Source organism: Eschrichtius robustus, chromosome 7, assembly GCF_028021215.1.
Source record: "Eschrichtius robustus isolate mEscRob2 chromosome 7, mEscRob2.pri, whole genome shotgun sequence".
NCBI classification, from domain to species: Eukaryota; Metazoa; Chordata; class Mammalia; order Artiodactyla; family Eschrichtiidae; genus Eschrichtius; species Eschrichtius robustus.
The window spans coordinates 100,617,778-100,645,643 of record NC_090830.1 but is presented as its reverse complement, the minus strand read 5'-3'; the positions used below and the strand labels follow the sequence as shown (position 1 = coordinate 100,645,643).

Sequence of the window (27,866 nt, the reverse complement as noted above, 5' to 3'; positions counted from 1 at the left end):
ATATTAAACAGAAATATCAACAAGAGTGGTAATATTGAAGCCGTTCAGAAATTAAATTGTTTTGTATATCTGTCTTTATTCGTGTTGATTTTTCATCTCTACGTTCTTTATAAATAAGTGGCATAGACCCAGAGGTTGGCAGGGCTGCCAGCAACTTTTTTTCTTTTTTTTTTTTTTAATATTCTACCCAGCATTTTGATGTTTGCTTTTATTCTGTTGCCCTTGTTTAAAATTGGATTGCTTGAGGTTTTATTTGCACTGAGAAGATGTCACCTGCAGTGCTGATAGTGCCATGAAATGATGATGTGAAATCTAGAGGAAAAAATAGATGATATCTATTACTCTTACCAGAATCCTCAGATTCTGGTAGGGGAAATGATTCTCTCCTTAATATTATTAAAGGACTTGAAGTATTCCCCTTATATATACTCCCAAGCTGTAACATAAATAGCTTTAAGTTATTCAACATGTAGCCACTGTGTAACCATATTTTGCAAAATACAATAGGTTTTTTAAAATTTTTATAATTCCTCAGTAACTGAATAATGTATTATTTTAGTTACTAAAAGTCTGGCAAAATGCATCAGCCTTACCAGCTTTGCTATCATTTGATGTATTTAGGATTAACTCTGATTTATATCTATAAATATTTGAGTAATACTGGATTACAATCATATTTCCTATAGAAGATTTAGTTTAAACCCCACTTAATTTTCTATATCTTCTAAGCCCTAGTAATAACAACCTACAAGGAGTATTAATGGTATATTTAATACCTTTGTTTTCTTTATATATTTAGGTCATAGTGATGGGAGCTACTAATCGTCCTCAGGATCTTGACTCAGCTATAATGAGAAGAATGCCTACGAGATTTCATATCAACCAGCCTGTAGGTGGATTTGATTGATATTATGAACAGTTAAATATTTGCTTTTTTACATGTCTTTACTGTGATTTCACAAAGGGAATGATTAAAAAATAAGACTTATTATTTATGACAGGCAGGGAAGGAATAGGGCAAGAATCCCCCTAATTACTTTTGTCCTTTCCATTCCTTTTCTTGCTTTTTAAATTTTTCTTTCCTAAGATCAATGTTATTTGCTTCTCTTCAAAGTATCTCATTACGTCAAGTTTGCCTAGACACTTCAGTGATTTTCTTTAGAATGCAGCAAAGTTATCTATGGAAGATACATAAGAAAATGTAAATTATAGTTTTGGTTTAGGATAGGATGAAGTTAGGGTTTTAGGGTTAAAGAACCGTTCTGAAGGCCTGACAGAAAGAACACCTGGTATTTATTTGATTAATTATTGGCAGTGCTTTCCTGTGGCAGGATTAATGATTAACCAGTAGCTATGATATTACACTTTAACATAAGAATGCAAATGTGAGAGTGGTATTGAACCGGTAGTAAGTATCTTCTTCTAGCATTCTTTTTTGCAAGTTAAAAGTACCCTCAAGTAGAGGGTTATAACTTGATACTTTTTTGCACAAAATCCCTAAATCCTGAATTTTGTCTGCTTTTAGATTAAAGGAGAAAAAACCAAACAGGGTTAGTAATAGACTATATGCACCATACAATCAGCATGTTACATATATTGCTATGTAGAAGAACTTACACTGTCACTTCTTTCAAAATTAAAATCTCTGGCCTAAAAATATTTGCCCCATTTTATATTCTTCAGCTTAACAGTTTGTAGCAGTAAACATGGTTTCCTGAAATTGGTGGCTATGGCCTCTGCACAGTTACTCTGGCTGGCTCTTTGCTGCAGCTGCAGCCTCTGATTCCTCTGAGGGTATGCATTTACTTAGGCAGTCTGTTAGAAAATCTACCTGATGATTCGGTGCAGAGATTTTTTAATGTGATATAGGAGACTAGAAAATGTACTTAGTATGACTAATATTTATTGAGCATTAATATGTGTCAGACACCTGCCAGGCTCTGGTGAATAGAGCGTGGCCTCTGTCCTAAAAGAACTCTGTATTTCAGGGGAGCTGGACACAAAAATAAATAATGTAAAATGGGGACTTCCCTGGCGGTCCAGTGGTTAAGACTCCGTGCTTCCACTGCAGGGGACATGGGTTTGATCCCTGGTTGGGGAACTAAGATATCCTGCGTGGCACGTGGCCAAAAAAAAAAAAAAAATGTAAAATGTACTTTACAAAAGTATGCTTAAAGAACTGTGAGGACCTGAGATGATGATGAAAACATGATTCTGTCTGAGGCGTTAGTGAAACCTACAGAATCCAGCTGGACCTTGAAGGATGAAGGATGGTAGCAATTTGACAAGTGAAGCGGAGAAATGCTTTTCTACCAGAATGAAGAAAGGCAAGGAGGTGTGGAAGCACATATTTAATGGTGACTTCTGGGGATAGTTCAGTTAGGGGGCATCAAGGAAAGTAGGTGGGGATGAGGCTGGAAAGGTTGACTGCTGAAGGTTTAGATGAACTTTGTATGCTTCACACAAGATATTTGATCTTATTTTGTTACCAAGACATCAGAATATTTTTAGAGATCATCAGTTCACCTCAGTGGTTCTGAAGGTAAAGATTATATTGATAGAATCTCTGCTTATAGTCTAAGAGCAAACAAAGGGTTTTGATGTACAGTAGAATAGAACATAGGGTACAGCAGCATGGAAAGTAGCCTTTACTAAAGTTGTAAGTTTAATATATTTTTGTATGAGTTCAAAATAGGTTGTAAAAGATTTTGTCAAATTTGTCATAAACTTGTGTACTCGTAATGTAGAAACTGGGATTTTTATAATCCCCCTCTTCATTCTGTTTTTAGTGAACACACACACGCACTTTATAGGGTAATTTTTTTCTTACTGTTTAACTATGATAACAAAGTGTATGATTAACCTTACCTTAAAACTCCTTTCCAAGTTAAATGCTTATTAACAAAAAGTACTTATTGGTGATTGCATAACATACCAAATTAACCTTCATACTTAACACATTTGAATTACAGAAACAGCAGTTTGGTTTTGTTTTTCAGGTCATTTAATTTGGTACTCATTGTAACCAGCTCTGTTTTTTTCAGTGGTTGTGGGAATAGGGATGAGTTCAGCCATAATAATCTTTAAAAGCATTCATATTTACCGTATATGTAAGGTATTCTATAAAAACTTCTATTCTCTAGTAATATGAAGCATCAGTGGGGGGGGAAGCATACAAGCATATAAACAAATATGCTATTAACACTAAATAAAATTCACTAATATAAATTAGTGGACATGGAAGTTATACGCTGAATGGAAGAACTGAGCAGGTATTGTTGCCATCTCTTCCAGTTCCTGATAAAAAATTTTATGGCAGCAGTGAGTTTTCAGAAGTTTCCTAAATTAAGAAAAGGAGATTTGCAGAGCTGTAGAGGAAAGACATTGGTAGTCATAGGAATTCATTTACTCACTCAAGAAACATTTAAGGGCATGTTATTTTCCAAATATGGTACTAGACACTGGGGATTCAGAATAAGAAGATATAGTTCAGTAAGACAACCACAAATGATTACTCTAGAGTCTAGAATCTAGACCTTGCTTTAGTCAAAAGTTTCTATGACCTGTCAGAGTTTCTGTCATTTCTTATAGGTATTGTCAGGTAGTTTACAAGGAAAGGAAGAAATATTAGGAAAATTAGTTGATCCTTTTTTTTTTTAAATGCTAACTGGAAATTATCCTGGTTTTAGGCCCTAAAACAAAGAGAAGCAATCCTGAAACTCATCTTGAAAAATGAAAATGTAAGTAGAAAATTACATTTTTTCCCCATCCTATAAATATAAAAATATTTATGTTCATAAAATCATTTTAGACAGAAATGAAAAAGGAACCTGGGCATAATGTAGCTTTGAACTTGTAAATTACTGTAAAACTCTTGGCTGCTCATACAACTCAATTATTATGGCATATTTGAACTAATTAAAGGTAATTTGCTTTTTAAAAAGCCATGTGTTTTCATATCTACAGATTAAAATCCTCTTTGATATTTTTCAGACTGGCTTCCTATTATATAAGATAGATTTGTTTTTGCAGAGAAGTATGGGGAGGTTTTGGTTTTTATTTAATTGCAATATTTTTTGAAGTTGGAATTTAGAATTAAGAAGGTACGATAATCAAAATCTTCAGTCGTTTGTATTTTAAAAATAGGTGATATAGTCACGTTTCAAAAATTAAAATATATATATTAAATGGTGTACAGGGAAAAGTCTCATATCTCCCTTATATTTCTTCTGTATCTTTTCAGATGGCGTTATTCCTATACAAGCAAATTAGAATATAATGTTACACCTCTCCTCTTTTCTACATAAACCATATCAATAAACCATATACAGTTTTCTCTGTTGCTCTTTTCACTTATTTTTGAGATTCCATATTAGCATATGGTTTCCTCATTCTGTTCTCTCTCTCTTTTTTCTTTTGCACTGCATAGGATTCCATTGTATGGATATAACATAATTTATTTAATCAATGCCACATTGAAGGACATTTGGGTTGATTCCAGTCTTTCACTACTGTAAAAATGCTGCATTGAATAACCTTGTACATACATCATTTCACACTTGTGCCAGGAATATTAGTAGGGTGAATTTTCCAGAAGAAAAATTGCTAGATCAAAGGGTATGATATTCATAATTTTGGTAGTAGTTGCCAAATTGTTCATGCCAATTTACTCTTTTTTTTTTTAATTTATTTTATTTTTATTTTTGGCTGCGTGGGTCTTCGTTGCTGCGCACAGGCTTTCTCTAGTTGCGGCAAGTGGGGGCTACTCTTCATTGCGGTGCGCAGGCTTCTCTTTGCAGTGGCTTCTCTTGTTGCAGAGCGCGGGCTTCAGTAGTTGTGGCGTGCAGGCTCAGTAGTGGCTCGCAGGCTCTAGAGCACAGGGTCAGTAGTTGAGCCGCACAGGCATGTGGGATCTTCCTGGACCAGGGATCGAAACCTGTATTGGCAGGTGGATTCTTAACCACTGCACCACCAGGGAAGTCCCCCAATTTACTCTTACATCAGCAATATTAGAGTGCCTCTTGCCCTATAGCCTTGCCAACAGAATGTTATGAAACTTTGTGCCAACATGATAGGTAGAAAATGGTATCTCATTATAGTTTTAATTTACATTGAGGGATGAAATGAGCAGTATATGTTTAAGAGCCTCTAGAATTTGTGTGTGTGTGTGTGTGTGTGTGTGTGTGTGTGTGTGTGAAATACCTGTTCATTTTCTCTGCCTATTTTTCTATTAGAATGGTTTTTTTCTTGTAGATTTGTAGGAACTCTAATGTATTAGGGAAATTTGCCCTTTGTTTATATGATTTGAAAATATTTTTTCCTAGTTTGTCTTGATTTTACTGAATTTTTTTCCCCCTTTATGGCTTCTAAGTTTTGATCTAAATTAAAAAGTCCTTTTCCACTACCATGTTTGTAAAGGACATTTCCATATTCTCCAACTCTTGCTACTTGTTTTTCCAAAACTCTGTAACCAAGTATATTTTAATAACATGGTATTCCTCACTCTCATAAACTTCATATGTAAACTCACTATTTGAACTTGCTATCTAAATTAAGAAACCAAATAACTTCCCGTAGTGAGGCATACTTATATTTCAGTGGTTTTCATGCTTCCTTGAATCACCATCATCCCATGGCTAATTCTGCTTCACCCATACCCTATCTACTTCCTTACCTCCCATGTTTTCCCATCATATCTCATCTGTAAATATTTTAATTATAGCTCTAAAAAGGAAGGATTCTTTTCTTTATTTAACCTAACCTCATTACCATTGTTATACTTAAGCAAAAAATGACATAAATTTGTTACTATCATTGAATATCTAGTCTCTTCAAATTTCTAATTGTCTCCTAAACATCTTTTTTTTTTTTAAACCATATATTTGTTTGACTCAGGATCCATATAAAGTTTGTAATTTTCAATTATTTCAGATTTTAAATTTCTTTTAATCTATAGACTATAGATTCTCCCTTCATGTCTCTCGTCCTTTCCCTCTTCCCCTTTCAATTTATTTGTTGAAAAAAACCACGTTGGGTTTGTCCAGATTTTTCCATAGTGTGAATTTTGCTGATTATACAAGGAGCAGTAATTCCTCTAAAATTGGTAGTTGGATCAAGAGACTGGATGAGATTAGGTTCAGTTGGAGAGAGGACTACTTCTTGGGTAGAATTATATTCTTTCATTAGGAGATACATAATATCTGGATGTCCATTATGGTTTTATGGTTTACGTTTAAATCTTTGCTATAATTGGTATTTATCCAGATGTATGATGTGTGCTATGAATTGAATTTTGCTTTTGTTTTTCCAAATGGATACCCAGTTGTCCCAACACCATTTTTTGGAATAGTCCATCCTTTCCTCATTAGAGAAGCCACCTTTATCACATACTGAATTCTCGTATGTATTGGCTATGTTTCTGGACTTTGAATTCAGGTCATTGGTCTTTTCTGTGTTTATTCACCAGCACCACACTTTTTTTTTTTTTTTCTTTTTTCTTTTTTTGGCTTTGTTGGGTCTTCGTTGCAGCGAGCGGGGGCTGCTCTTCGTTGCAGTGTACAGGCTTCTCTTTGCAGTGGCTTCTCTTGTTGTGGAGCACGGGCTCTAGGTGCTCAGGCTTCAGTAGTTATGGCACGTGGACTCAGTAGTCGTGGTTCGTGGGCTCTAGAGCGCAGGCTCAGTAGTTGTGGCGGACGGGCTTAGTTGCTTCGCGACGTGTAGGATCTTCCTGGACCAGGGCACAAACCCGTGTCCCCTGCATTGGCAGGTGGATTCTTAACCACTGCGCCACCAAGGAAGTCCCCACCACACTCTTAATTATTAAGGTTTTGTAAGTTTTAATATCAGGTAGGGCTAGACACCTCTTGTTGTCCCCCAGCCCACAGTTTCTTGGTATGCTATTTTTTCTGTATGAATTTTAAATTAAGTTGTCTTATTCAAGAAAAAAAACTCTAGTGTTTTTGGTGGATCATAATTTAAGAGAATTAAGATATTTTTGATGTTGACTCTTTCTCCCCGGAAGCATTTATGTCTTTCTGGTTGTTCAAGTCTTGTATCTTTCAGTGGTGTTCTGTTCATTTATTTCTTTACAATATATCAAAATAACATATATGCTATTTGCTAAAGTTTAAAGTTTCTAACAAATTACAGAGATTAGATCATTGGTTACTAACCATTTTGGGGATCATAGAGCCCTTTAATAAAGAGATAAAGCTATGTCGTCTTCCCTTTAAAAACTGCGTATACACTTGAAATGTTTTGTATAGTTTCGGGGAAATTCCTAAAACCTTGCATATATTCTGGGTAAGGAACTCCTGTCCTCCATGAATGAGAAATCAACAAATTACATTTTGCCTTTTAACTGAATATTTGATTACTGCTTTCAAGAAGACATTGTGTAGTTGTAGTACTGTTTAGATAAAACAGGCTCCATTGGTCAGCCTTTGATAAGGATAGGCATTGATGAACAGAGAAGAAAACAAAGGGGATTAAATGAGTTCACAAGATCTTTTGAAATAGAATGGCTATGATGTGGCTAGAAATTTAACAGGCATTACAAGGTAGTTGTGAACAATTTTGCGGAGACTTCAGGTTAACTAATACAGTTATTTAAAAAATTTTTAATGAAGTGTGGCTGGAAGTTAACATTTTTGAACCCCGTATATGTGGTCCAGTGTAAATATAGGTGATATAGGTCATTGATATATAGATGATGAATGTAAATTATGAGATGTAAGCTCTATGTCTCATATATGATAGCCATACTTTACACAGGCCATTAAATTTTAGCATTTAAATTTAAGACACTACTCATTATGCCTAATTTAAACTTTGACTTTAGTGTTCTGCTTTTTTTAACAGTAGTATCTTTGGAAATTCTTTTAGAATTACATTTGTCATTGGTACAGGCAACTTTTAGCATTCTGTTTCTTATTTATGAAAGTACAAAGAATTAGTGTCTAATCAGTTTTATGATGCAGAATATGAGTGCTCTCTGGATAATTGCTGACATGGGAATGTCTCATTTCCTACTAGCTGGTATTTATATGCTGGAGGCATATTGTTACTTCAATGGAATATGAAAGAAATTAATGTAATTTTGTTAAAAGATGCCTCAAATCAGTAGCACACACATTTATTTAATAAGATGAGCATTATCATGCGTATACATTCCTGAGCAGAATTAGAGTTTTTGATGCAAACAGATGGCTAGACTTTTATATTTTGAGTTTTTCTCTGAAGAAAAGAATGAAGCTTTTGAAATGACACTGTTTTCCAGTCTTTCACAATTCTCTATTGATAGATCCGTAACACGACCTACTCATTTAAAAAAGATAGTCCATGTCTAAAAAAGATAGTATACTGGTTTGGGCTTAACGTTTTGAGTATGAAAGAATTAGAACTAATAACATTTATATCTGATACAAGTATCATGTCTGACACTACAGTAAGTATAGTTTTTGTTCCCTATGCACAGACTAACCTGAATTTATATATTTTCTGTAACAGTGGGAATAGTTAACAAGCATGGGTTTAGGAGACAGACCTGAGGATCCCATTCTGGCTTGACCATTTCCTACTGTGTGACCTTGAGCAAATATTGTTAGCATCTCTGTGCCTCATTTTCTCACTTGGAAATCGGAGATAATGCCAACAATCTCATAGAGTCGGTTTGAGAGTTTAAATTAAATAATATATGTAAAATGCTTTGATTATTATGCAGTGTACAGTCAATGGCAGATATAGTGAATAACCGCACACAAATAAGTGCTATTCTTTCAAGCTATTTTGGACGTTCATTAATTTATTCCTATTTTGCTTCCAGTACTCAAAACCTTTTTTTAACTTGGGAATTGCCTTCATACTTGCCTAATAAAAATAATTCTCATTATTTCACGGTTTATCTAGAGCCATTATCTTAAAATAAAAAGGGCTACTTTTAGAGTGCTTGCTGTGTGCCAAGCATTGTGGTAAAATACACATCGTTTTATTTAATCCTCAATTCATCTAAGCAGTACATATTAGTACTCTTTTACACTTCTCTGGAAACTGACATCCAGAGAAAGTTATATAATGAGTTACTCAGGTTTACATAGCAAAGTAGTGATGGAGCCTTTCTCTTAACCGTTATGGAATGCTATCTCTGTTTACTAATCTTTCTCCCCTAATGACTGGAATTTTCTATTTATTCTTTTCTTATACTTGTTTTGTTCATCTTTGTGACTTTATCACCCTGTCATGCACAAGATTTGTGAGTGGTTAGAACATAGTGTGGCCCAGCAAAGGAGAAGGCAAAGGATAGGGTGGAGGTGTTGATTGTTTGAGGGAGGAGGACTAATTTTTAACATCTCGGAGAATAATTTGGAAGGTCTTTTATTTTAGACATATACACAGATAACTTTAAATCTAGCACCTGGATTTAAAAGGTGATCCCAATAAATTTTGCTTCATGTCAACCCCTCCCCCGCTCCCTCACCCCACACCATCCTTGGTAGCCTGCTGTAGAGAGCTCTCAGCACTATCCTGAAGTTCGTTGTGTGTATTTCCATAAATGTGTGTGGATAGATACATAATACAGGTACAGGTGCAGGTTATTTTTTCTCTTTCACTGTTACAAACTATAGAGAAATTAGGTCCTCGTATACGTCTGATTTCCTATGTACACGTGAGTTTCTGAGGCACACAAAAAAGTTTAAACTACAAAGAGAATAGAAAAGTCTGACTGTAATCAAACTTAAGGCTTCTTGAAGTATGACAAGATACAGTGAACAAAGTGCAATAACAGGTCACGGGGAAAACATTTGCAACCCTATAACCAACAAAGGACTAATATCCAGATTATACAGAATTCCTGTAATCAGTGTGTCAGCTTTTATGTTTGGCCATTAGATCACAGATTCTAACTATAACTAGCCCTAGAACTTACCGTCTTATATCCCCAGTATTGTTACAAATCTCCCAGTATTGTTGCGGGTTTGTCCATTTGTTATATTTTTCTGGTGAATTATTTTTTATCATTATGTAATGATTTCTGTTTGTGTGTGTGGTGATTACTGATAAATTTGCATTTGTTCTTTTTTATTTTAGTGCTTTCCATGTATTATGCTTTTTTTTTCCTCCCTGGACTCCCCCCACCCACCCCCTGCCCACACCTTCCCCTTTCCCCCTCCAGTTCCCCCACCTCCCCACCAGTCCTTCGTTCTTCAGTGTTGCTCTTGTGTTCTTCATTCCTGTTTCCCTCTTCCTCTAGTCATTTGGAAGTTACACATTCTCTTTTAGTGCTACTTAGTTCTTTACCCCAAATTAAATGATTATTATTACTGTTTTTATATATTAAAGCTTAGATTTATCTATATGTAGTTTACCATTTTCCTTGCCTGTTCCACACCTACCTTCTGGGTGCAGTTTCCTTTTTATCAAAGAATATGTGATTTCTCTTTATTTAACCTCCACATTTAGGACTGAGAACCCTGTCATATGAGGTCACAGTTGCAGAGTTAACAGTACATCCCATGTTGTCTTACCTCCAAGTCTCTTGTCCTTGTGTAGAGTTACACGGGGTCTTCCACAAAGACAAATGGGAATTTAGTAACAAATGAAGATGGCATTTCCAGTCAACTTGGGGAAAATAAATGTTAAGACGAACGGTTAGCTATATGGGGGAAAAAATACAGCTGGATCTTTACTGCATTGTGTTCAAATCCTGGCTCTGGCAATGGTGTGACCTTGGGCAATTTATTTAACCTCTGCAGATTTTACTATTTTCTGAAAAGGAAAATGAGAATACTTCCCTGTCAGGATTAAATGAGAATACTCCATGTAAAGTACTTAATACAGCGAATGATATATAAGAATCATTTAATACATGGTAGTTACTATAATTAATTTTTTTCTTTCTCATTTTCTCTTCTTAAGCTACATATCAGCTTTTAAGTATCCCAAGTCTGTTATGTGCCCAGGAGGATCACTTAATTCGCTTGACTGTATAAGCTTAGGTTGGGGAGCAAAACCATAGGTGCTGAATTAGTGTTGAGGTGGTAGAATATCAAAGCATTAAAATGAGGGTTAGAATATTTTAGTAGAATATGATTTTTGTAATATCATAATATTACAAAAATCAGGTCTCAGGACTTAATGATACAGGCTATTTGCCAAGTATGTTGACTATATTATAAAAAAGTGTCAAAGTGGGACCTTCCTAAGAGGCACCAAAGTCAATCCAGCAATATTCGAATGCCTATTCTTCCCCATCACTCTGTGATATATCTAGCAAGACTTATTTATGTTTTGATCATAATGACAATTACTGAAAATTAGATTTCAAATTTTAAGCTTTTATGGTTAAAAAAAGAAAACTTCTAGAGACTGAAAATACTATCTATTGATTCTCCTTCCATGCTGTTCCAATATGCTTAACTTTCTTTAATTCTAAGAATGTTTGGATATATCTTTTGCAGTATATTTTACATTTTTTTTAAAGCATGTTTTACATTTGTTTAAGGTGGATAGGCATGTGGACCTGCTGGAAGTTGCCCAGGAAACTGATGGGTTTTCAGGAAGTGACCTAAAGGAGATGTGCCGAGACGCTGCCCTCCTCTGTGTCAGGGAATATGTTAATTCTACATCAGAAGACAGGTATGTGTATTTAGAGTTGATCTCTTAGTATTTGTCAAACCCTTTTAGAGCTTTTGGGATAGTTTCTTTTATTTTGCTTTATAATACCAACTCTGCTTATGGAATAAAAAGGTAAATTGGAATTTAAAATTCCCCTAACGTTATTTATTGCCTTTTTTCTGAAGGAGAATTCTGGAAATGAATTTGCAAGGGAGGGTGGTTTGGGGAAGCATCTGAAATGAAGAGAAAGAAGTAAAAGCTGAATTTCTACTGGAAATCCATGAACTGGGTTACAGAAAGCTGACAAACTTAAGCTTACCCATCTCTACCAGGAAAACAGCTGCTCTGGTATCCCTGGATTGCTTTTGTATTTTAAATTTTTACATTATGGAAATGAGTGCCTTGTCTTCCAGAAATTTCACATTTATGGGGACGTTGCTGTGCACTAGACTTCAACTTGTTAATAATGTATTTACTAAAAGAGAAGTCATTTGTCACTGCAGCAAACTTGAAACCAGTTTCAAAGTATCTTGAGCTTGAGAAACCAATCTTGTACCAGCTGTATTAGTGAACTGGAATATGGAATAATGCAGCTCTGATGAACAGAAGTCCTGTGTTTCCCATAAGGCCACTTGCCCTGAACCAGTGTAACACTGCATTTCTAAGCCCCTGTTCAAAATATCAACCTTCTAACGTGACTCTTAGCAAACCAGTGTACTTTGGGGGCTTGTGTCGAATGAGTTCTCTACCTCTTGCCCCATTGTTTCTCAGTCTCCCTTCTTCATCCCCTGAGGCTTTCATTCCAAGTGACCTGGATTTGCCTGTCTTATTCATGTGTTTAATTACATTGTATTGCCTAGCAAGCTTTGCCAAAAAAGGTTTCTCTCGGTATAGAAAGGTTTGCATGAAAGCTACCCTGTTAACTTGGAGCTGTGCCTGCACTGGTTCTGGACCTATCTTTAGTGTTCCCTTGGGCCCCTTCGTGGAGAGGGTCACTCCATTTATTTGTTGCCAGATTAATCCAGCTACTCTAGCACTAAAATTGGGAATACTTTTGACCTCTGTAGCCAAGAATCTTATCTTCTGAAGATTTTTATTCTTGCATATATTAAGAGGAGAAAAAAAAACGCTATGAATAAATTTTACTTAAATCAATTATTTTAATGAAAATTCTGTTTTTCTGCTGTCCTTAAAGCCCTGAAAATGTTACATTTCAACGCGAAAAGTCTGGGTAATGGACTTAAGTTATCATAACTTTTTCCTTGAATTATTTTTCCTAAGTGTTTATAAGTTACAAAGGAGACATTATATATTGGATCATATTTTTCTCCTTATTGAAGTGGGGAGGACTTAGAGTAGTTGGTTTTTATTAGTAGGAATGAATTTTATTTTCAGTTTATCAAAAGCTAAACACATGCATGTATATTATATACCTAAGACTGCTACTCTTTAATTCCAGTTTTCATGGGAATAACTTTTGAATCCTTGATTAGAATTATAATCCCATTTAGATCAACTTTCACACCTTTATATTCTTAGTGTGAAGTATTTGATTTTAGTTACCAAGCTATAATGTTTATAGCCAGCCATTTTAGCTTCCTACCTCTTGCTGGTAAGTGCTTTTTAAAAATCTCTTAAGACATTTATATGCATAGATTAATTCCTTGGAAGAATTCACGTGAAGCTGTAAATTGTGGTTGTCTTTGGGGACTTGAATGGGTAAGAGACTTCATTTTTTAGTCTTGGTAAAATATTTTAGGGAGATGTATTCTAAAATTATTTGAATATTTGGTGGGTTTTTTTTCTTGCATTTTAGCCATGATGAAGATGAAATTCGACCTGTGCAACAACAGGACCTGCATCGGGCAATTGAAAAGATGAAGAAATCAAAGGATGCAGCATTTCAGAATGTTTTAACACACGTTTGTTTAGATTGAGAGTAAAGATAATTTGTACAGTTCAATGTGATCCAGTTTGGTGTGCCCTCTTACCATTAGTGGAAATAGAACAGAAGGAGGAGTGTTCTTTAAACAGTGAGGGAGTTACATGTTCATGACACTGGTTTTATACTCTGAATTCTAAGTTATTGAGATATAGTTGTTGTATAAATGGTATTACTACTTGTGGAAAATCATGAGGAGGAACAATTTAACTAGTCTGAGTGTGGGTGCTTGTGTTTGACCTCTTTAGCCATATGTTGCAGCCTTATAGCATCTAAGCTGGTCTTAAAGTAACAAATGATTTACTGAGTCATTAGTGAGAATTGGGGACTTGGCTAAGTGCTGGTTTCTAGATATGTGAGTGTGTGTGTGTGTGTGCGTGCGTGCATGTGTGTATATTAAATGTATATATTCACACATTTTATATTGACATTCTGTAAATAGGTTTGAATACAGAAACTTTTTTTTACTCCAACTACTGAATCAAAAAGTACCAAATAGCATATCTCAAAACTAAGGTTAATGGTTGTGTCTAAAAGGTACAGTGATTCAGCCATTTCTAGTTGTCACTTGTTTCAGTTGTTGTTTGTGTTTTTTTGTGTTTTCTGAGGTGAGTGTTTCTCTGCAGTTGAAGTTGGAGTCACCGCATCAGAGGCTTAGATGTGGCTCAGTTATGGTTGTCAGGGTAGTCAGATAAAAGACTTGCTCAGCGGTCCGCACTGAGGGCTTGTCAGCCCCTTGGGTGACCAGAACTGACTTCATCTCCTCTGCAAGCACACTGAGTAGAGACATTTTTTTAATTGATACATGTGAAGGTGGACTGAAAGCCTTTCAGAAGAATGGCTTTGAAAAACCTCAGTGCCATTCAGTACATGTATGTGACTTTCCTTTTTTCATTTAATGTAACAGTTCTGTTGTAACCATGGTTTATTAGTATTATTTTAAAATTATATGTTCTTTAATTATGGTCACATATAATTTGGTCATCAAAAATGAAATGATAGTTTAAAACAACTAGCTGTTACTAAATGTGCTAAAAATACCCATTTTGTAATTTTAGTTTTTTTTCTTAGCATATTATAAATTATGCCCTACTTAGTACAGATATGCACAGCAGAATCCCCATATTGTATCTGTAGTGCACAAAATATGACACTTTTTTTGTCCAAAATTTCATTAACCAGAATTCTGTTATAGGCACTTAAACATACAGCATGAGGAAAATGGCACAATATGATCCTGAGGTGCCTTCTGAATTTTTGTTTTTATTGTATTTCTTTGAAAATTCTCAATCTTAATTCATGAGCTACTGGATTAATTTCTTTGATAATAAGTCTCTCACTAGAACCCATTGGATAGTTTGTTCTTCATTTGTTCTTTGAATGGTGGGTGGGGTAGAGGTTCAAGTTTTGAAAAATTGTGAAGATGATTGAAAAATTGAATGCAAAACATAAGATACCAAAAATAAAATATTTCGTCTCCATTTTTAATAACTATATTATACTATTATTTTATAAATATGTAATAAAGAGGTCCCTCTTAATTGAGTTTTCTCTACTTACTCCTTTGTCTTTTTCAGTTATGTAAAATTTTCTGGGGTTGTTTTGGTTTATAAAACTTGCCCTTGGACTGTTTTCGTCTTGCCGTGTAACTTTTATAGCATACATTCTAGTATATAACCATTATTTTGTTTTAGTATGAATTTCAGTAGTCATTTAATTTTAATCTGATGGCATACTGATCAAAAATAGGAGTGACATATCTCTCTTTGTGTCCTTTCTTTTTGTCTTCTTTTAAATTCAGAATATCCGATAGTAGTAGTTAAATTTATCATAGTTTGAATCATCAAATGAAGTTAGAGAAATACACTAAAGCCAACAACACATGACTCATCTAGGCATCTTAATATCTTAAAGTAATTGAGGGAACTTTACTATATGATTTTAAGGAACATTTAGTGTTATATAATATATCCTTTGCTGTAGACATATTTGATGTAAGCTTTTGGTATGCATTGGATTCTAGGTTCTAAGGTATTTCATTTTGGCTAACAGTTAAAAGTACTGGATCTAGAGTTAGACTGCCTGAGTTTAAATCCAGGCTCCCTATTAATTAACTGTGTATAGTTGGACTAGACACGTAACTTAATGAGACTCAGTTCCTCATTTATAAAATGGAGTGACAGTGGCACTCATCTTATAGGGTGTGTAATGAGATGATGTATGTAAGGCACGTAGCATAGTGCCTTCCATAGTACTGTTCAGATGTTTGCTGTCACATTATTTTATTGCTTTTACACACTGATGTACACATCTGTTTGACCAGGCTCAATTTTTAAGCATTCTCCATGCTTAAACTATTTCCATGATCCCTAGATCTCTACTCTAGGGATTGAGATGAAATGATCACCTGTGATGTTTCTCTAAAAGCCTCATTGTTGGAAGACATCTGGTAAGTCTGATGTGTTTCAAACTATTCCCTGGCCTTTTTAAAATAGAGTTTAGAAACTCAATATTTCAATCAATTCAGTATCTCCTTTCCAATTTATCTCCTTTCTCATTCAACCCTGCACCTGCAGGGTGATGCAGAACTCACTGTGTTATCAATAGCTGGATTGGAGTAATGTAAATATTCTATATGACCACAATAACCTAACATTACTTAGTAGCTATAACTTGAAGGTTTTGAGTCGAGGATGTCTCAAGCTTTGAGTGTGCCTAAATAAAAATGGTAGGAATTTCATTGGTAGGAATTTTTCTTTTTTAAACTAGAATTGTTTTATTTGTGGACAAATGTTACATCTTCTTCTGGATAAAGGAAATGAATTCGATGATGTATATTTTATAATTCTCTTTTTAGCTTCTCTTAAGGTCAATGTCAGAATATTGAATAGAATTCTGATACGCTAAGCATATATCCTGCATGACTAAAATCCCAGCACCAACTGGAAGCCTCAAATAAAGCAATTGAATCATTCCATTTAGAGCTGACAGAATATTTAGAGAGCCTTCATTACTGAAATTGTTATAAATTTAGTTATCAAAGATAGAGTTCCCTAATCATCTCAAAAGTTACAGCTCTCTCTCTCTCTCTTTTTAATTGAAGTATAGTTGATGTGCAATGTTGTGTTAGTTTCAGGTGTACAGCAAAGTGACTCAGATATAGATATATGTGTGTGTATGTGTGTGTGTGTACATAAATATATATAAATCTTTTTTATATATTTATGTATTTTATATATATATAAAATCTTTTTCAGATTCTTTTCCATTATAGGTTATTATAAGATTTTGAATATAGTTCCCTGTGCTATACAGTAGGTTCTTTTCTTTTTTTTTTTTCTTTTCTTTTTTTAACATCTTTATTGGAGTATAATTGCTTTACAGTGGTGTGTTAGTTTCTGCTTTATAACAAAGTAAATCAGCTATACATATACATATATCCCCATATCTCCTCCCTCTTGCGTCTCCCTGCCACCCTCCCTATCCCACCCCTCTAGGTGGTCACAAAGCACCGATCTGATCTCCCTGTGCTATGCGGCTGCTTCCCATTAGCTATCCATTTTACGTTTGGTAGTATATATAAGTCCATGCACTCTCTCACTTCATCCCAGCTTACCCTTCCCCCTCCCTGTGTCCTCAAGTCCATTCTCTACGTCTGTGTCTTTATTCCTGTCCTGCCCCTATGTTCTTCATAACCTTTTTTCTATTTTTTATTTTTAGATTCCATATATATGTGTTAGCATACGGTATTTATTTTTCTCTTTCTGACTTACTTCACTCTGTATGACAGACTCCAGGTCCATCCACCTCACTACAAATAACTCAGTTTCATTTCTTTTTATGGCTGCGTAATATTCCATTACAGTAGGTTCTTGTTGTCTATTTTATATATAGTGTGTATATGTTAATCTCAAACTCCTGATTTATCCCTCCCCCCACCCTTTCCCCTTTGGTAACTGTAAGTTTGTTTTCTCTGTCTGTGTGTCAGTTTCTGTTTCGTAAATAAGTTCATTTGTATCATTTGTTTTTTAGATTCTACATAGAAGTGATATATTTGTCTTTCTCTGTCTGACTTCACTTAATATGATAATCTCTCAGTCCATCCATGTTGTCAAAAGTTACAGCTCTATGTACATGTATAGGTGAAAATTCTGTCCAGGTCATCATGTTCATGAAATTGTATTGAGGAAAAGATGTAAGGGTATACACATTGTTTTATTGTGCTTCACAAATAGTGCTTTTCTTTTTTTTTTTAAACAAATTGAAGGTTTGTGGCAACCCTGCATTGTCAGATGATGGTTAGCATTTTTAGCAACAAAGTATTTTTTAAGGTATGTACATTGTTTTTTTAGACATGATGCTGTTATATACTCAATAGACTACAGTACAGTGTAAACATAACTTTTATGTGTACTGGGAAACCAAAAAATTTGTGTGACTTGCTCTACTGAGAGATTTGCTTTATTGCAGTGGTCTGGAACCAAACCCACAATATCTCCAAGGTATGCCTGCATAGCACAGATGCCAAAAGCAAATGAGATCAAACCTTAAAAAAACCATTTAGCATGTGAGTAAAAATAAAACCTCCTTCGTTAACACTGGTGTGAATTTTACACTGTTAATACTAACACCGCATAAGGGTCTTATTACCAAAACACTGAACTGGGAGTATATTTTTGTGATTGTCTAATATTTACTGTTATAAATCTACTTGAGAACAATTTTAGATAAAAGCTTGTTTGCTTTGAGATACAGTTTCCGTGAATGTTAGTGCTGCTGTGGAATGCATCAAGGACACAGGTTTGTGAATCATGACAGCTCAGTTTTAAAACTAGAGCCAAACGTTGAAATAATTACCAACATGCAAGATTTGGAGCTGAGAATAGAACACAGTGGAGTATTATGCCTCACTGCCCTGAAGGTACATAGCTTCCAGAAATTCTAAGAATGACCAAGATACTCAAACAGGGGATGGTAATATATCATCCAGTAAACAAAGTCCTTTTGCAGACATGTCTGAGGGCGATGAGCATTGTCTACCGGGCCACAGTCATAGCCTTGTGAAGAGTACCAGTTAGGGTTCCATTGCAGGCAATCAACTCTAGCTGACCTAAGCAATAAAGGATTTATTTGAAGGATATGAGGAGCTTTTAAGATCAGAGGGAAGCTGAAGAACTGGACTTAGGTTAGGAACTCTGAAAGCTCCAGAAGTTTTTTTAACGGGAATTGCTTAAGAATCTTGCTTTTATTCCTCTACTGGATTAAATGAACTCCAGATGTTTATCTTTAAATTGCCCCATTCAAGATTCAAAATCCTGGAAGTGTGCAAAGCCAGGTCAAAAATCACCTCCTGGCAGTTCTGGAGCTTTGAGAGAATGACCCTTCAGGAACTCCTTTGGCTTAAATGGTTTGAGAGCAAAAGTACACTTTACCCTTGAATGACACAGGTTTGAACTGCATTGGTCCACTTATCCTCAGACTTTTTTCAGTAGTAAATACCAAAGTACTACACAGTCTGCGGTTGGTTGAATCTGCAGGTTCAGAACCACGGATACGGGGAACTGTGGATACGGAGGGCCGACTATAAGTTATTCAGGGATTTTTGACTGTGAAGAGAGTCGGCACCCCTAACCCCTCCGTTGTTCAAGGGCCAACTGTATCTGGATTTACTGGTCAACTGCAAAAGGAGAGTGGGGTTTCATCCAAAGAAAATTGAGTATTGTGGAGAACGTGGCTAGACAAGAAAGTGGTAAATGACCGGCTGGTCACACGAGGCCAGTACTGCCAAGGGCAATGTTATGACTCAGGTGGGCATGCTGGACATACGAGCAATATACATTACAGTTTGTGTGGACAGGCCTTTAGGGACTGTTTGGTCCAGTCCCATAAGCTTTACCACTTGATGATGGATTGCTACTTGGCATGCCCAACTCTGCAGCCAGGTGATCACTTTTTAACTTGTAATTTATGTTGTTCCAGATAGTAGGTGTAAAACAAAACAGTGGAGACTGAAGTATAATATGGGTTTTTGTTTTATTTCCAGGAACTACAAGCCCATTCCTCTGATAGGCAGTTAGTGTGAAGGGCTGATCATTCCCATTTCTCTTAGAGTCTAGTCAGGCTGAGTCTGGGCTGTAGCTTTAACAAGATTGAGTAGACCAGGCTTAGCCCAACCCCTACCCTCTCAGGCAGTTAGTTGCCTTTTGATCTTGGCAGTATTTGAGCTGGGAGGGGTTTGGGTGCAGGTTCAGATGTTTGTGGTTTTTCTCCGTATTCAGTTCTGACAGGGTTCTGGCAATGCACAAGACTTTGAACCCCTCTTCTGCCATTTTCTCTGAAAAATCCAGAGAAGGGGATTTGTCTAGCCTAGCAGTTTTGTTTTTTTTTTTTTTTAAATATAATGATGTATTTTTTAATTAATTAATTTATTTATTTATTTATGGCTGTGTTGGGTCTTCGTTCCTCTGCGAGGGCTTTCTCTAGTTGCGGCAAGCGGGGGCCACTCTTCATCGCGGTGCGCGGGCCTCTCACTGTCGCGGCCTCTCCCATTGCGGAGCACAGGCTCCAGACGCGCAGGCTCAGTAGTCGTGGCTCACGGGCCTAGCCGCTTTGCGGCATGTGGGATCTTCCCAGACCAGGGCTCGAACCCATGTCCCCTGCACTGGCAGGCAGACTCTCAACCACTGCGCCACCAGGGAAGCCCTAGCAGTTTGTTTTTAAATGTGTTTCCAGATTTCAGTCACTATTGTCTGAGTGTTGGCTGAATTCTCCACATGGCTGCAAAGTCTCTCCATCCAAGGCAGGCCTGCTCTTCCACACACTATATCCATTCTCAGGAGTCTACCCTGGTATAAAAAAAAAGGTACCAAGGCTCTCTGCTCATTTCGGAAGGGCTTATTTCTGCCTGGAAGTCAGTTAATGAAGAAGTCCTTGCATCCACTGTTCTTTGCTAGTCTCCTGGAAAAGTATTATTTTTATTTTGTCTGGCCTTTTCTTGTTACTATATGGAAGTGAAAGTCTTTTTGCATGCTTCTACATTCTAGCAGAAGAAATTGTGCAGGGATTTATTATAAGTCATGTAAAGTTCATTTTCAGCTTTATAAGTTTCAGTCCCAGTTGTGGAACTCTATGTTAAAGAGTGCGCTAGAGAGCGCGTGCACAGTGTAGCCTTGGGCAAAATCTCTTTACTTTTGTGGGCGTCTGTTCCCTTATCTGTAAATGGAAATCATAATGTGTACCTTCTGTTATTGTTTTAAGAAACATATGAAAATGCCTCGGAAACTAGCAAGTGACTATGTCTGTAGGTCATCACGTCCTTAAGAGTCGTCATCTCACATTTCTGGGCCTCCATTTCCTTATCTGTACAATAATGGAAATGCTGAAATAGATGTGCTTTAAGTTCCCTTCCCAGTTTTCACTAAACAGCACACTGATGCAACAGTGGCCGTGTTGAGAGACACGGCCACATTTTGGGGCCTTAGCAATAGCAATACTGACATCATCAGGACTTCTAAACTGGGTGACTTTCTTAGCTACTGATGGGTGTCAGCCTTGGTAAATGGACTTGTTTTTGTTTTTTTTAAATTGGAATCTTCAAGAATGGAGCCTTTTTTTTTTTTTTTTGGCTGCATTGGGTCTTCATTGCTGCGCACAGGCTTTCTCTAGTTGCGGCGAGTGGAGGCTACTCTTTGTTGCAGTGCGCGGCCTTCTCATTGTGGTGGCTTCTCTTGTTGCAGAGTACGGGCTCTAGGCACTTGGGCTTCGGTAGTTGCAGCACAGGGGCTCAGTAGTTGCAGAGCATGGGATTCAGTAGTTGTGGCACGTGGGCTCAATAGTTGCATCACATGGGCTCTAGAGCACAGGCTCTGTAGTTGGGGCGCACAGTCTTAGTTGCTCCGTGGCATGTGGGGTCTTCCCAGACCAGGGATTGAACCCATGTCCCCTGCATTGGCAGGCGGATTCTTAACCACTGCACCACCAGGGAAGTCTCTGGACTTGTTTTAATAGGCATAAGTTATGATACATGCCATTAGGTAAAGTCATAGACACTTCCAGGTACTTGGTGTTTTTGTTTATTAAATGTGTTTCTTTGGCTCTTTTGAAGCTGTAAGCTTTTTCGTTGGTTGTTTACTTTGAATGTCCAAAGATCTGCTACTTTATATAATTTTTTTATAATTTGAGGATAGGATTGGGGTACAACCTCTTTAGTGGCTGATGGAATTAATTTCTTCCATAAATGTAGGTTCTTCTTGGTGAATACATTTATAGATGCCAGTCTTTTAACGAGTTTAAAAGACCAGATCAATATTGGAGTTGTTTACATGGAAGTAGGCCATTATTTTTTAAACCTGTGCTGAGCTGAACTTTACCTTTGAACTATTTATGGGAAAACAGGCTTATGCAATAAATATAATCAAGATTTTTCTTTACCCATAAGTGTGTTTAGTACATTACAGTATGTAAGAGCTTTCACAAACGTTTTAGTAAAATAGGTGCAGAGCAGGTTTGAGTTTCTGAAACAAGCCAACCCTATTTAAGACCTTTACCAAAAGTACGTATTATTGCTGCCAACAATTACAAGTATATGTTGTGACATTTAAAAAGCTGTGCCCCTCTGTTTGTCGCTTATGTATTTGAAGGTAATAAAACTGTATTACTTTTTAAAACATTCTATAATTTAGATTTCTTACTGATTGAGACTGGTCTTTCCTGCAGTTAATCCAAATGAGGAAATCTATGGAAAAGCTAATGGCTTGGCGGGTAGGGGAGGTTACCTCCGTTCCTAAAGATAAGCCATTGAAGAACTACAAGACTTAACCTACGAAAGGCTTGTTTCTCAGTTTGTCAAGAGTTCTTTGTGTCATCACTCTTTCCTAGCCCCGTAAAAAAGTATTTTATTTTGTCTAGGTTTTTATCAGACTAAAATGCCCAAGCTCGTCATTGATCCATTTATTTTTGGTAATAATTTCAATAAAATTACAATATAAGCAAAAAAAAATAGGCACCTTTGGAGTATTGTATTAGTGAATTGCTTCTATACATCACTTTAATCATTTGGTGAATATGTATGAGTGGCCCAATAATAGCTAATATTGACCAAAGAATTAATGCTAGGGAGAAGAAAAAATTAGTGGTTACTCTTTCAATATCTATATAGTTAATTCTTGATAATTTGTGCATTATTGTTAGTGGGATATACATAAATAATAGAAACCTGTATCATTCAAATCTCAAAGGCAAAAGTGTTCTATCAAACCTTCACACATTGTTGATTGCTCTGGTGCTCCTCTAATTTCCTGATTACTTACCTATCAGGAAAGTATATTCACGATCCATGCTAGACCTAAAAGTCAGGTAATAGGAGGAAGATGAGGAAGAAACTAAGATGAACTTGCTGTTCTCAAATCACTGAGATTTGTTTCTTCTTGCAGGGGAGATGGATTGGAAAGGAATCTTGTGGCCTGATATAAATGCTGATAGATATGTAAGTCCACCATTATCTGAATGAGTGATTTACATAAGCCCTTCGCACTGCCCTGTGCAGTATGGCATATTCCCTCAGCACCACTTATATCTTTATGTACTTACACATTCCCTGCTCTACTTTGTCCAGGTGCCAGCAAGTAAGGATCTGGGGAGAAAGAGGAAGTGGGAACAAGTGGCACCTTTGAGCTGGCTATCACACCAGTTTTGTTTGGAGTGAGGACAGGAACAAAAATTTGCATGAAGCCTTCAGGACGGAAGAGAGGCAGGGACTGAAGGAGGCAAACAGCCCCAAAGCTGCAGGCCTGTCTGAAGGCCACTGAAAGTGGGGGTGGAAACAGGTATCCTTTCTGCATACACCAGTAGCAACTGCTGAGGTGAGTGGAGGCGTGGGAGTTGTGGAAGAAGCACAACTACTTCTAACCCTGCTGGTGAAACTCTGTGGAGGCACTTTGAAGAAAAGGGAACAATAAGTTAGGAAAAATTTTGAAAGTTTGTCAGATCCAATGCACTGAAATCCTGGGGTGAGGTCCCTGAGGAACTGTAGTGCTTGGCTGAAACCATGTGTCATTCACATCGAGAGCACAGTTTAAAAAATGACAGGAACAAGGGTAAACAATCTCTTAATTATGGTCTGAAAGAGAGCTGCTGTTCTCTCCAATTATACAAAGTCACAAGGGCTTCAACCAACAGATGTCAACGCACACTTGATACGAGATGCAGAAAAGACTCAGCCTTCATTTTGAGAAATTTATTAAAATAAGAACAAGCATCAGTTGTACATAGAAATAATCATTTGCACTAAGTGGTACTCAAGCAGAAGAGCAGTTTTAAATATATTAAAAAATCACAAAATACATTGGTTAAGGCACCTACATCTTGTCTCATGTTTTCAATAAATATGCTGTTTTTTAAAAAGGCAGTAAGGACCTCTGATTAAATGAATATAGGCAGTGTGCTATTAAAGATAGTCATACTTTGCTGTGGCCACTGTGATTTATTCTCAAAAGAACTTTCATTAGCTTGGTTTAGCATTTAAAAAAACAAAACTGAGTATGAAAAAAAATCACAGTTTTCTCTTTCCAGTCTTAAGTCTCTTCCAGAGAGACCTATGTACAAAAGGTACTATTTCTTCATACATTCCTTAGTAACGAGGAATTATGCAGAAGGTGCAAGATTGCCTCCCAGAAAGTAAAGCCATCAGAGGTTGCATGTTTCAGAACAGCATGAGTCTTTGGGAAAGTATTTTTTTCAACTGCAATAAAATCAGCTGGGTTTAGAAAACTCCAGACCTTACAGCATCCAGGAAGACTGGTAAGTGCCCTCTGTTCAAGGAGTTTTGTTAGGCAGTTGAGGGAAACCAGGTCCAGCTCCTGTGTTGTACAGGGTAGACAAAGCACCAGCCTGGGAGTCAAGTGGCCTGGGTGCGCTTGTTCAGTGCCACCAGCACTTCCAAAATGCCAATTTGGCACTTTCGTTACAGTGCTCATAGCTCCTGAAGCCTGTGCTTGTGCATCGTCTTAGTTTGGTCACCTGTAAGGTGAAAAGGTTGGAGCTTCCTGCGTTTTTGTCCGGTTCCAGCAGCTCGCTAGTCTGATGGTCTGAACTGTTTTCGGTCACAGCTGATGCCGCTGCAGGTAATAGGCGCAGCCTCTCCATAGACACAATGACCACAGCAAAGAGGAGAAAAATTAACTCTCCACAACATTGCCAGATTGTTTGAGGCGTGGGTGCAAATCTTTTCATCAAAGCCCTGTATGCTATTTAATTAAAAGACACCGTTTAACTGGAGTTATGTTATTCACAGAAAAATATTAAGACTTCTCTTCTTCTTAGATAATATAACTTCCGTGGCAGAACTAGGTTGCATAGATCTCTGAGATTAACTTCACATTTTCACGCATTTGGTTTCTCCAGTCAGGTCATACTTCAGCACCTAAGATACTGGGCAGTAAGGCTGGATACGGGCACGAGGGAAATACTGGCAAGAATCTTGACATGAGCCACTCCTCATTTGGGGTGAGATTTTCTTTTCTTTTTCTTTTTTTGTCAACTGTATAGAAGGGGCTGCCCATCTGATTTCTTTTACTACTGGTATATGACATGGGAGAATGCAGGTTGGCAAGACTTAAGCTGGGAGACATGCTTTACTTTTTGGCAAGTAAACTAGACACATGGTCAAAGCTTTACGAAATCTGGGACCTACTGCTCAGATGCAGTAGAAAATACAACTAAAATTTCATTCTGAAATGATAATATCGCTTTTACCTGCTAAGGTTTGGTCTTCAGTTTTACTTCATATACACACACACAGACACACACACGTGTGTGTGTGTGTGTGTATATATGTTGACTTTAAATTATAGAGAACATTTTTACCTCATTATAAAACATTAACTTTAAAGTCAATCATTGAGAAGCAATTGGATACAAAGCATCTAATCACAAAAATAGAAAAAGAAATCACAGAGCACTTCAGAAAGAAACTCTGGTGCTAAAGGGCATTTAGTTGTTCTTCTCCAGGGACCTGTAATAATCTGTCAGGACTTTCCATGCTTTGGGGGCCATGAAGCCATCTGGGGGATTCTCTCCTTCCCGGGCCAGCTTCCTCATACGAGTTCCTGAGATGAAGTCAAACTCATTGTGCCTGTCAGAGGGTAGCAACAAAGAACTCAGCGTAGGTAAATAACATCTACCTTAAAGATCCCAGGAGTAGGATGGATTCTGAGACCACATTGTTTCTTTCTGTAAAATGCTGCATCTTCTAAAATAAGCAATTCACTAAATCTTCAGTAAAGGAACTGGCAGAAGAAAGGGAAATCATGGCAGCTACCCATTCAATACTGTACACCTACTCAGTTCATGGGAAGCGTCTTCTCTTAGCTCTGCCTACTTGTGTGAGCTCTGAGCGTGGTGCGTGCTCTATAAATGCTCATTGAAATCTTTTTCTGTGTTTACTTCCTTTCACATAATGTGCCAGGCACTCAGTGCATGCTCAAGGAATGTATGTTAAAAAAGAAATATTTATGGACCATCTGCTGTATGCAAGGGGCTGTGCTACAACTTCAGGGGACACGAAATGTGCAAGACCAGGTCTTAGCTTTCAAGGGACTCTCATTCCAATAAGGAGCATGTGGAGATGCACTGGGGAGCTTTCTGAAATTTTGCCTCCTCATTCCAGCTGTACAGATGTTGATTTAAAGAATTTTCCTCTGAAAACCTACCTTGCTGGGTCATAGAAGTCCATGGCTTTTTTGGCTTTGTTGTAGGCAGCCACTCGGAATGGAATGATTTCCACAGAGGTGAGGCCAGGGGCCATGGTCAAGACCTTGGCCCCATGAGTAGGTTCATACAGGTCTTTCTTGGTCTCAGGGTGGGGCATTCCTGCAGGGTCCCGGCCCACAATGTAGAAATTGGCCCCTGCAACCATCCGGGACCTGCAGTGCCATTGGACCTAGGAAACATCACAGAAAGGACATGCTGGTCATCACTGGCCAATCCTGTGGGGTCCCTGTTTATGGAGACACCCCTTTATTCTGCTTTGGAAGTAATTCAGCGATGTGGGTCAACTAATAACTGCAAGGAAGTCAGTGAGGTGTCCAAGACTCCTGCCCTTGTCATCTTTTTGGTTATATTGGGTAGGATATAGGAGCTTTAAAGATAAGAATCCTCCCTCTTAGACCATGAGTTTATATTTCCTAACCTCTCCAGACTAACAGACCCAGGAACACTTACTCAGATCGTACTGTTCCACAGAACTATGTGGATTTTACTTCCCAGTTCCTCCCTATTCAAAATAAATCACAGTTTAAGGGAAATTACAAACTCCGATATCTCTTACCATCTGACTGCCAGTAATGAGCTAATTAACCTTCATATGCAGACATTGATTCCATTTCGACACAGCATTGGGATTTCAAAATAAGTTGCCCTCCTTAGAGCTCAGATAGAAATATAAAGGATGGGGCAGAGAGCGAGGGACCTGGAACCTTGATCTGGTTGAAGAGAATTAATTCATCAAACTCAGTTTGGAGCATTCCAAAGAGTTGAGACCTTTTCAGTTCATCATAGTTCCCGTAAACTTGTTGAAATCCACTACACTGGTGGTGCAGTGGGACACAGAAAGTCTCTGATAGGCTCAGTGTGTTATGATGAAAGGGAGACATTAAGGTTTTAAAGACATCTTCTCCCTTCTAATATAGCTCACCGAGCATGGTGAATCACTTAAGAGTGACTAGAACTTCTGAAATACTGGGCTAGATACATCTTGCCCTGTAACCCAGGTAAGCTGTGTTATCCACCTCGTTCACATACCAACTTCCACAGTCTCAAAGGCAGTGTGTGACAGGTTTGATTTGGTGTTTCTAGCATTTTCTCAGATACTATATGGAAACATAATTAAGTTGGATAAAGTGAAGAGACCAGAAGATTTTAGAATCTGCTCATGAAGAAGAATCCCAGAAGCTCACTGGCTCTTCTAAGTAAAATCAGATGCTGTACTCCTGAGTCCCCAGCCCAGCCCGGGGAGCTGCGCACCTCTGTGGGGCCCGCATACAACATGGGCGATGGGAAGATGGCCACGACGGTGGACCTGGGGTCCAGAACCTCCTCCTCGAGCACGGCCGCGTGCTGCTTCATCCGCCAGTCCAGGGGCACGTCGTCATCCTTGGTCCAGCCGCCCAGGGGGTGCAGCAGGAGGACCGGGTGCTGGTAGCCTCTCTCCAGGAGCCGGCGGCGGGTGTCCTGCATCAGCAGAGCGTGGCCGTTGTGGACAGGATTGCGCAACTGGAATGCAAACACTGCATCTGGGAAAGGGAAGCAGAAGCAC

General features: G+C 37.5%; 2 protein-coding genes across 5 annotated transcripts in view; one reads left to right on the top strand and one right to left on the bottom strand.

Annotated features, from left to right (window-relative positions):
* The window catches only part of ATAD1 (ATPase family AAA domain containing 1), a 55,741-nt gene extending 40,641 nt beyond the window's left edge, over positions 1-15,100 (top strand). For both annotated transcript variants that reach the window (XM_068548138.1, XM_068548139.1), the window contains exons 7-10: positions 800-889; positions 3,690-3,740; positions 11,501-11,634; positions 13,430-15,100. In XM_068548138.1, the coding sequence (XP_068404239.1) occupies positions 800-889; positions 3,690-3,740; positions 11,501-11,634; positions 13,430-13,550 (396 nt within the window). In that variant the 3' untranslated portion in view covers positions 13,551-15,100. The remainder of the gene's footprint in view (positions 1-799; positions 890-3,689; positions 3,741-11,500; positions 11,635-13,429) is intronic.
* Positions 15,101-23,809: 8,709 nt separating this feature from the next.
* Positions 23,810-27,866, bottom strand: part of PAPSS2 (3'-phosphoadenosine 5'-phosphosulfate synthase 2) — a 79,239-nt gene continuing 75,182 nt past the window's right edge. For all 3 annotated transcript variants that reach the window (XM_068548140.1, XM_068548142.1, XM_068548141.1), the window contains 3 exons: positions 27,575-27,843; positions 26,263-26,492; positions 23,810-25,685 (listed from right to left, as the gene is read on the bottom strand). In XM_068548140.1, the coding sequence (XP_068404241.1) occupies positions 25,544-25,685; positions 26,263-26,492; positions 27,575-27,843 (641 nt within the window). In that variant the 3' untranslated portion in view covers positions 23,810-25,543. The remainder of the gene's footprint in view (positions 25,686-26,262; positions 26,493-27,574; positions 27,844-27,866) is intronic.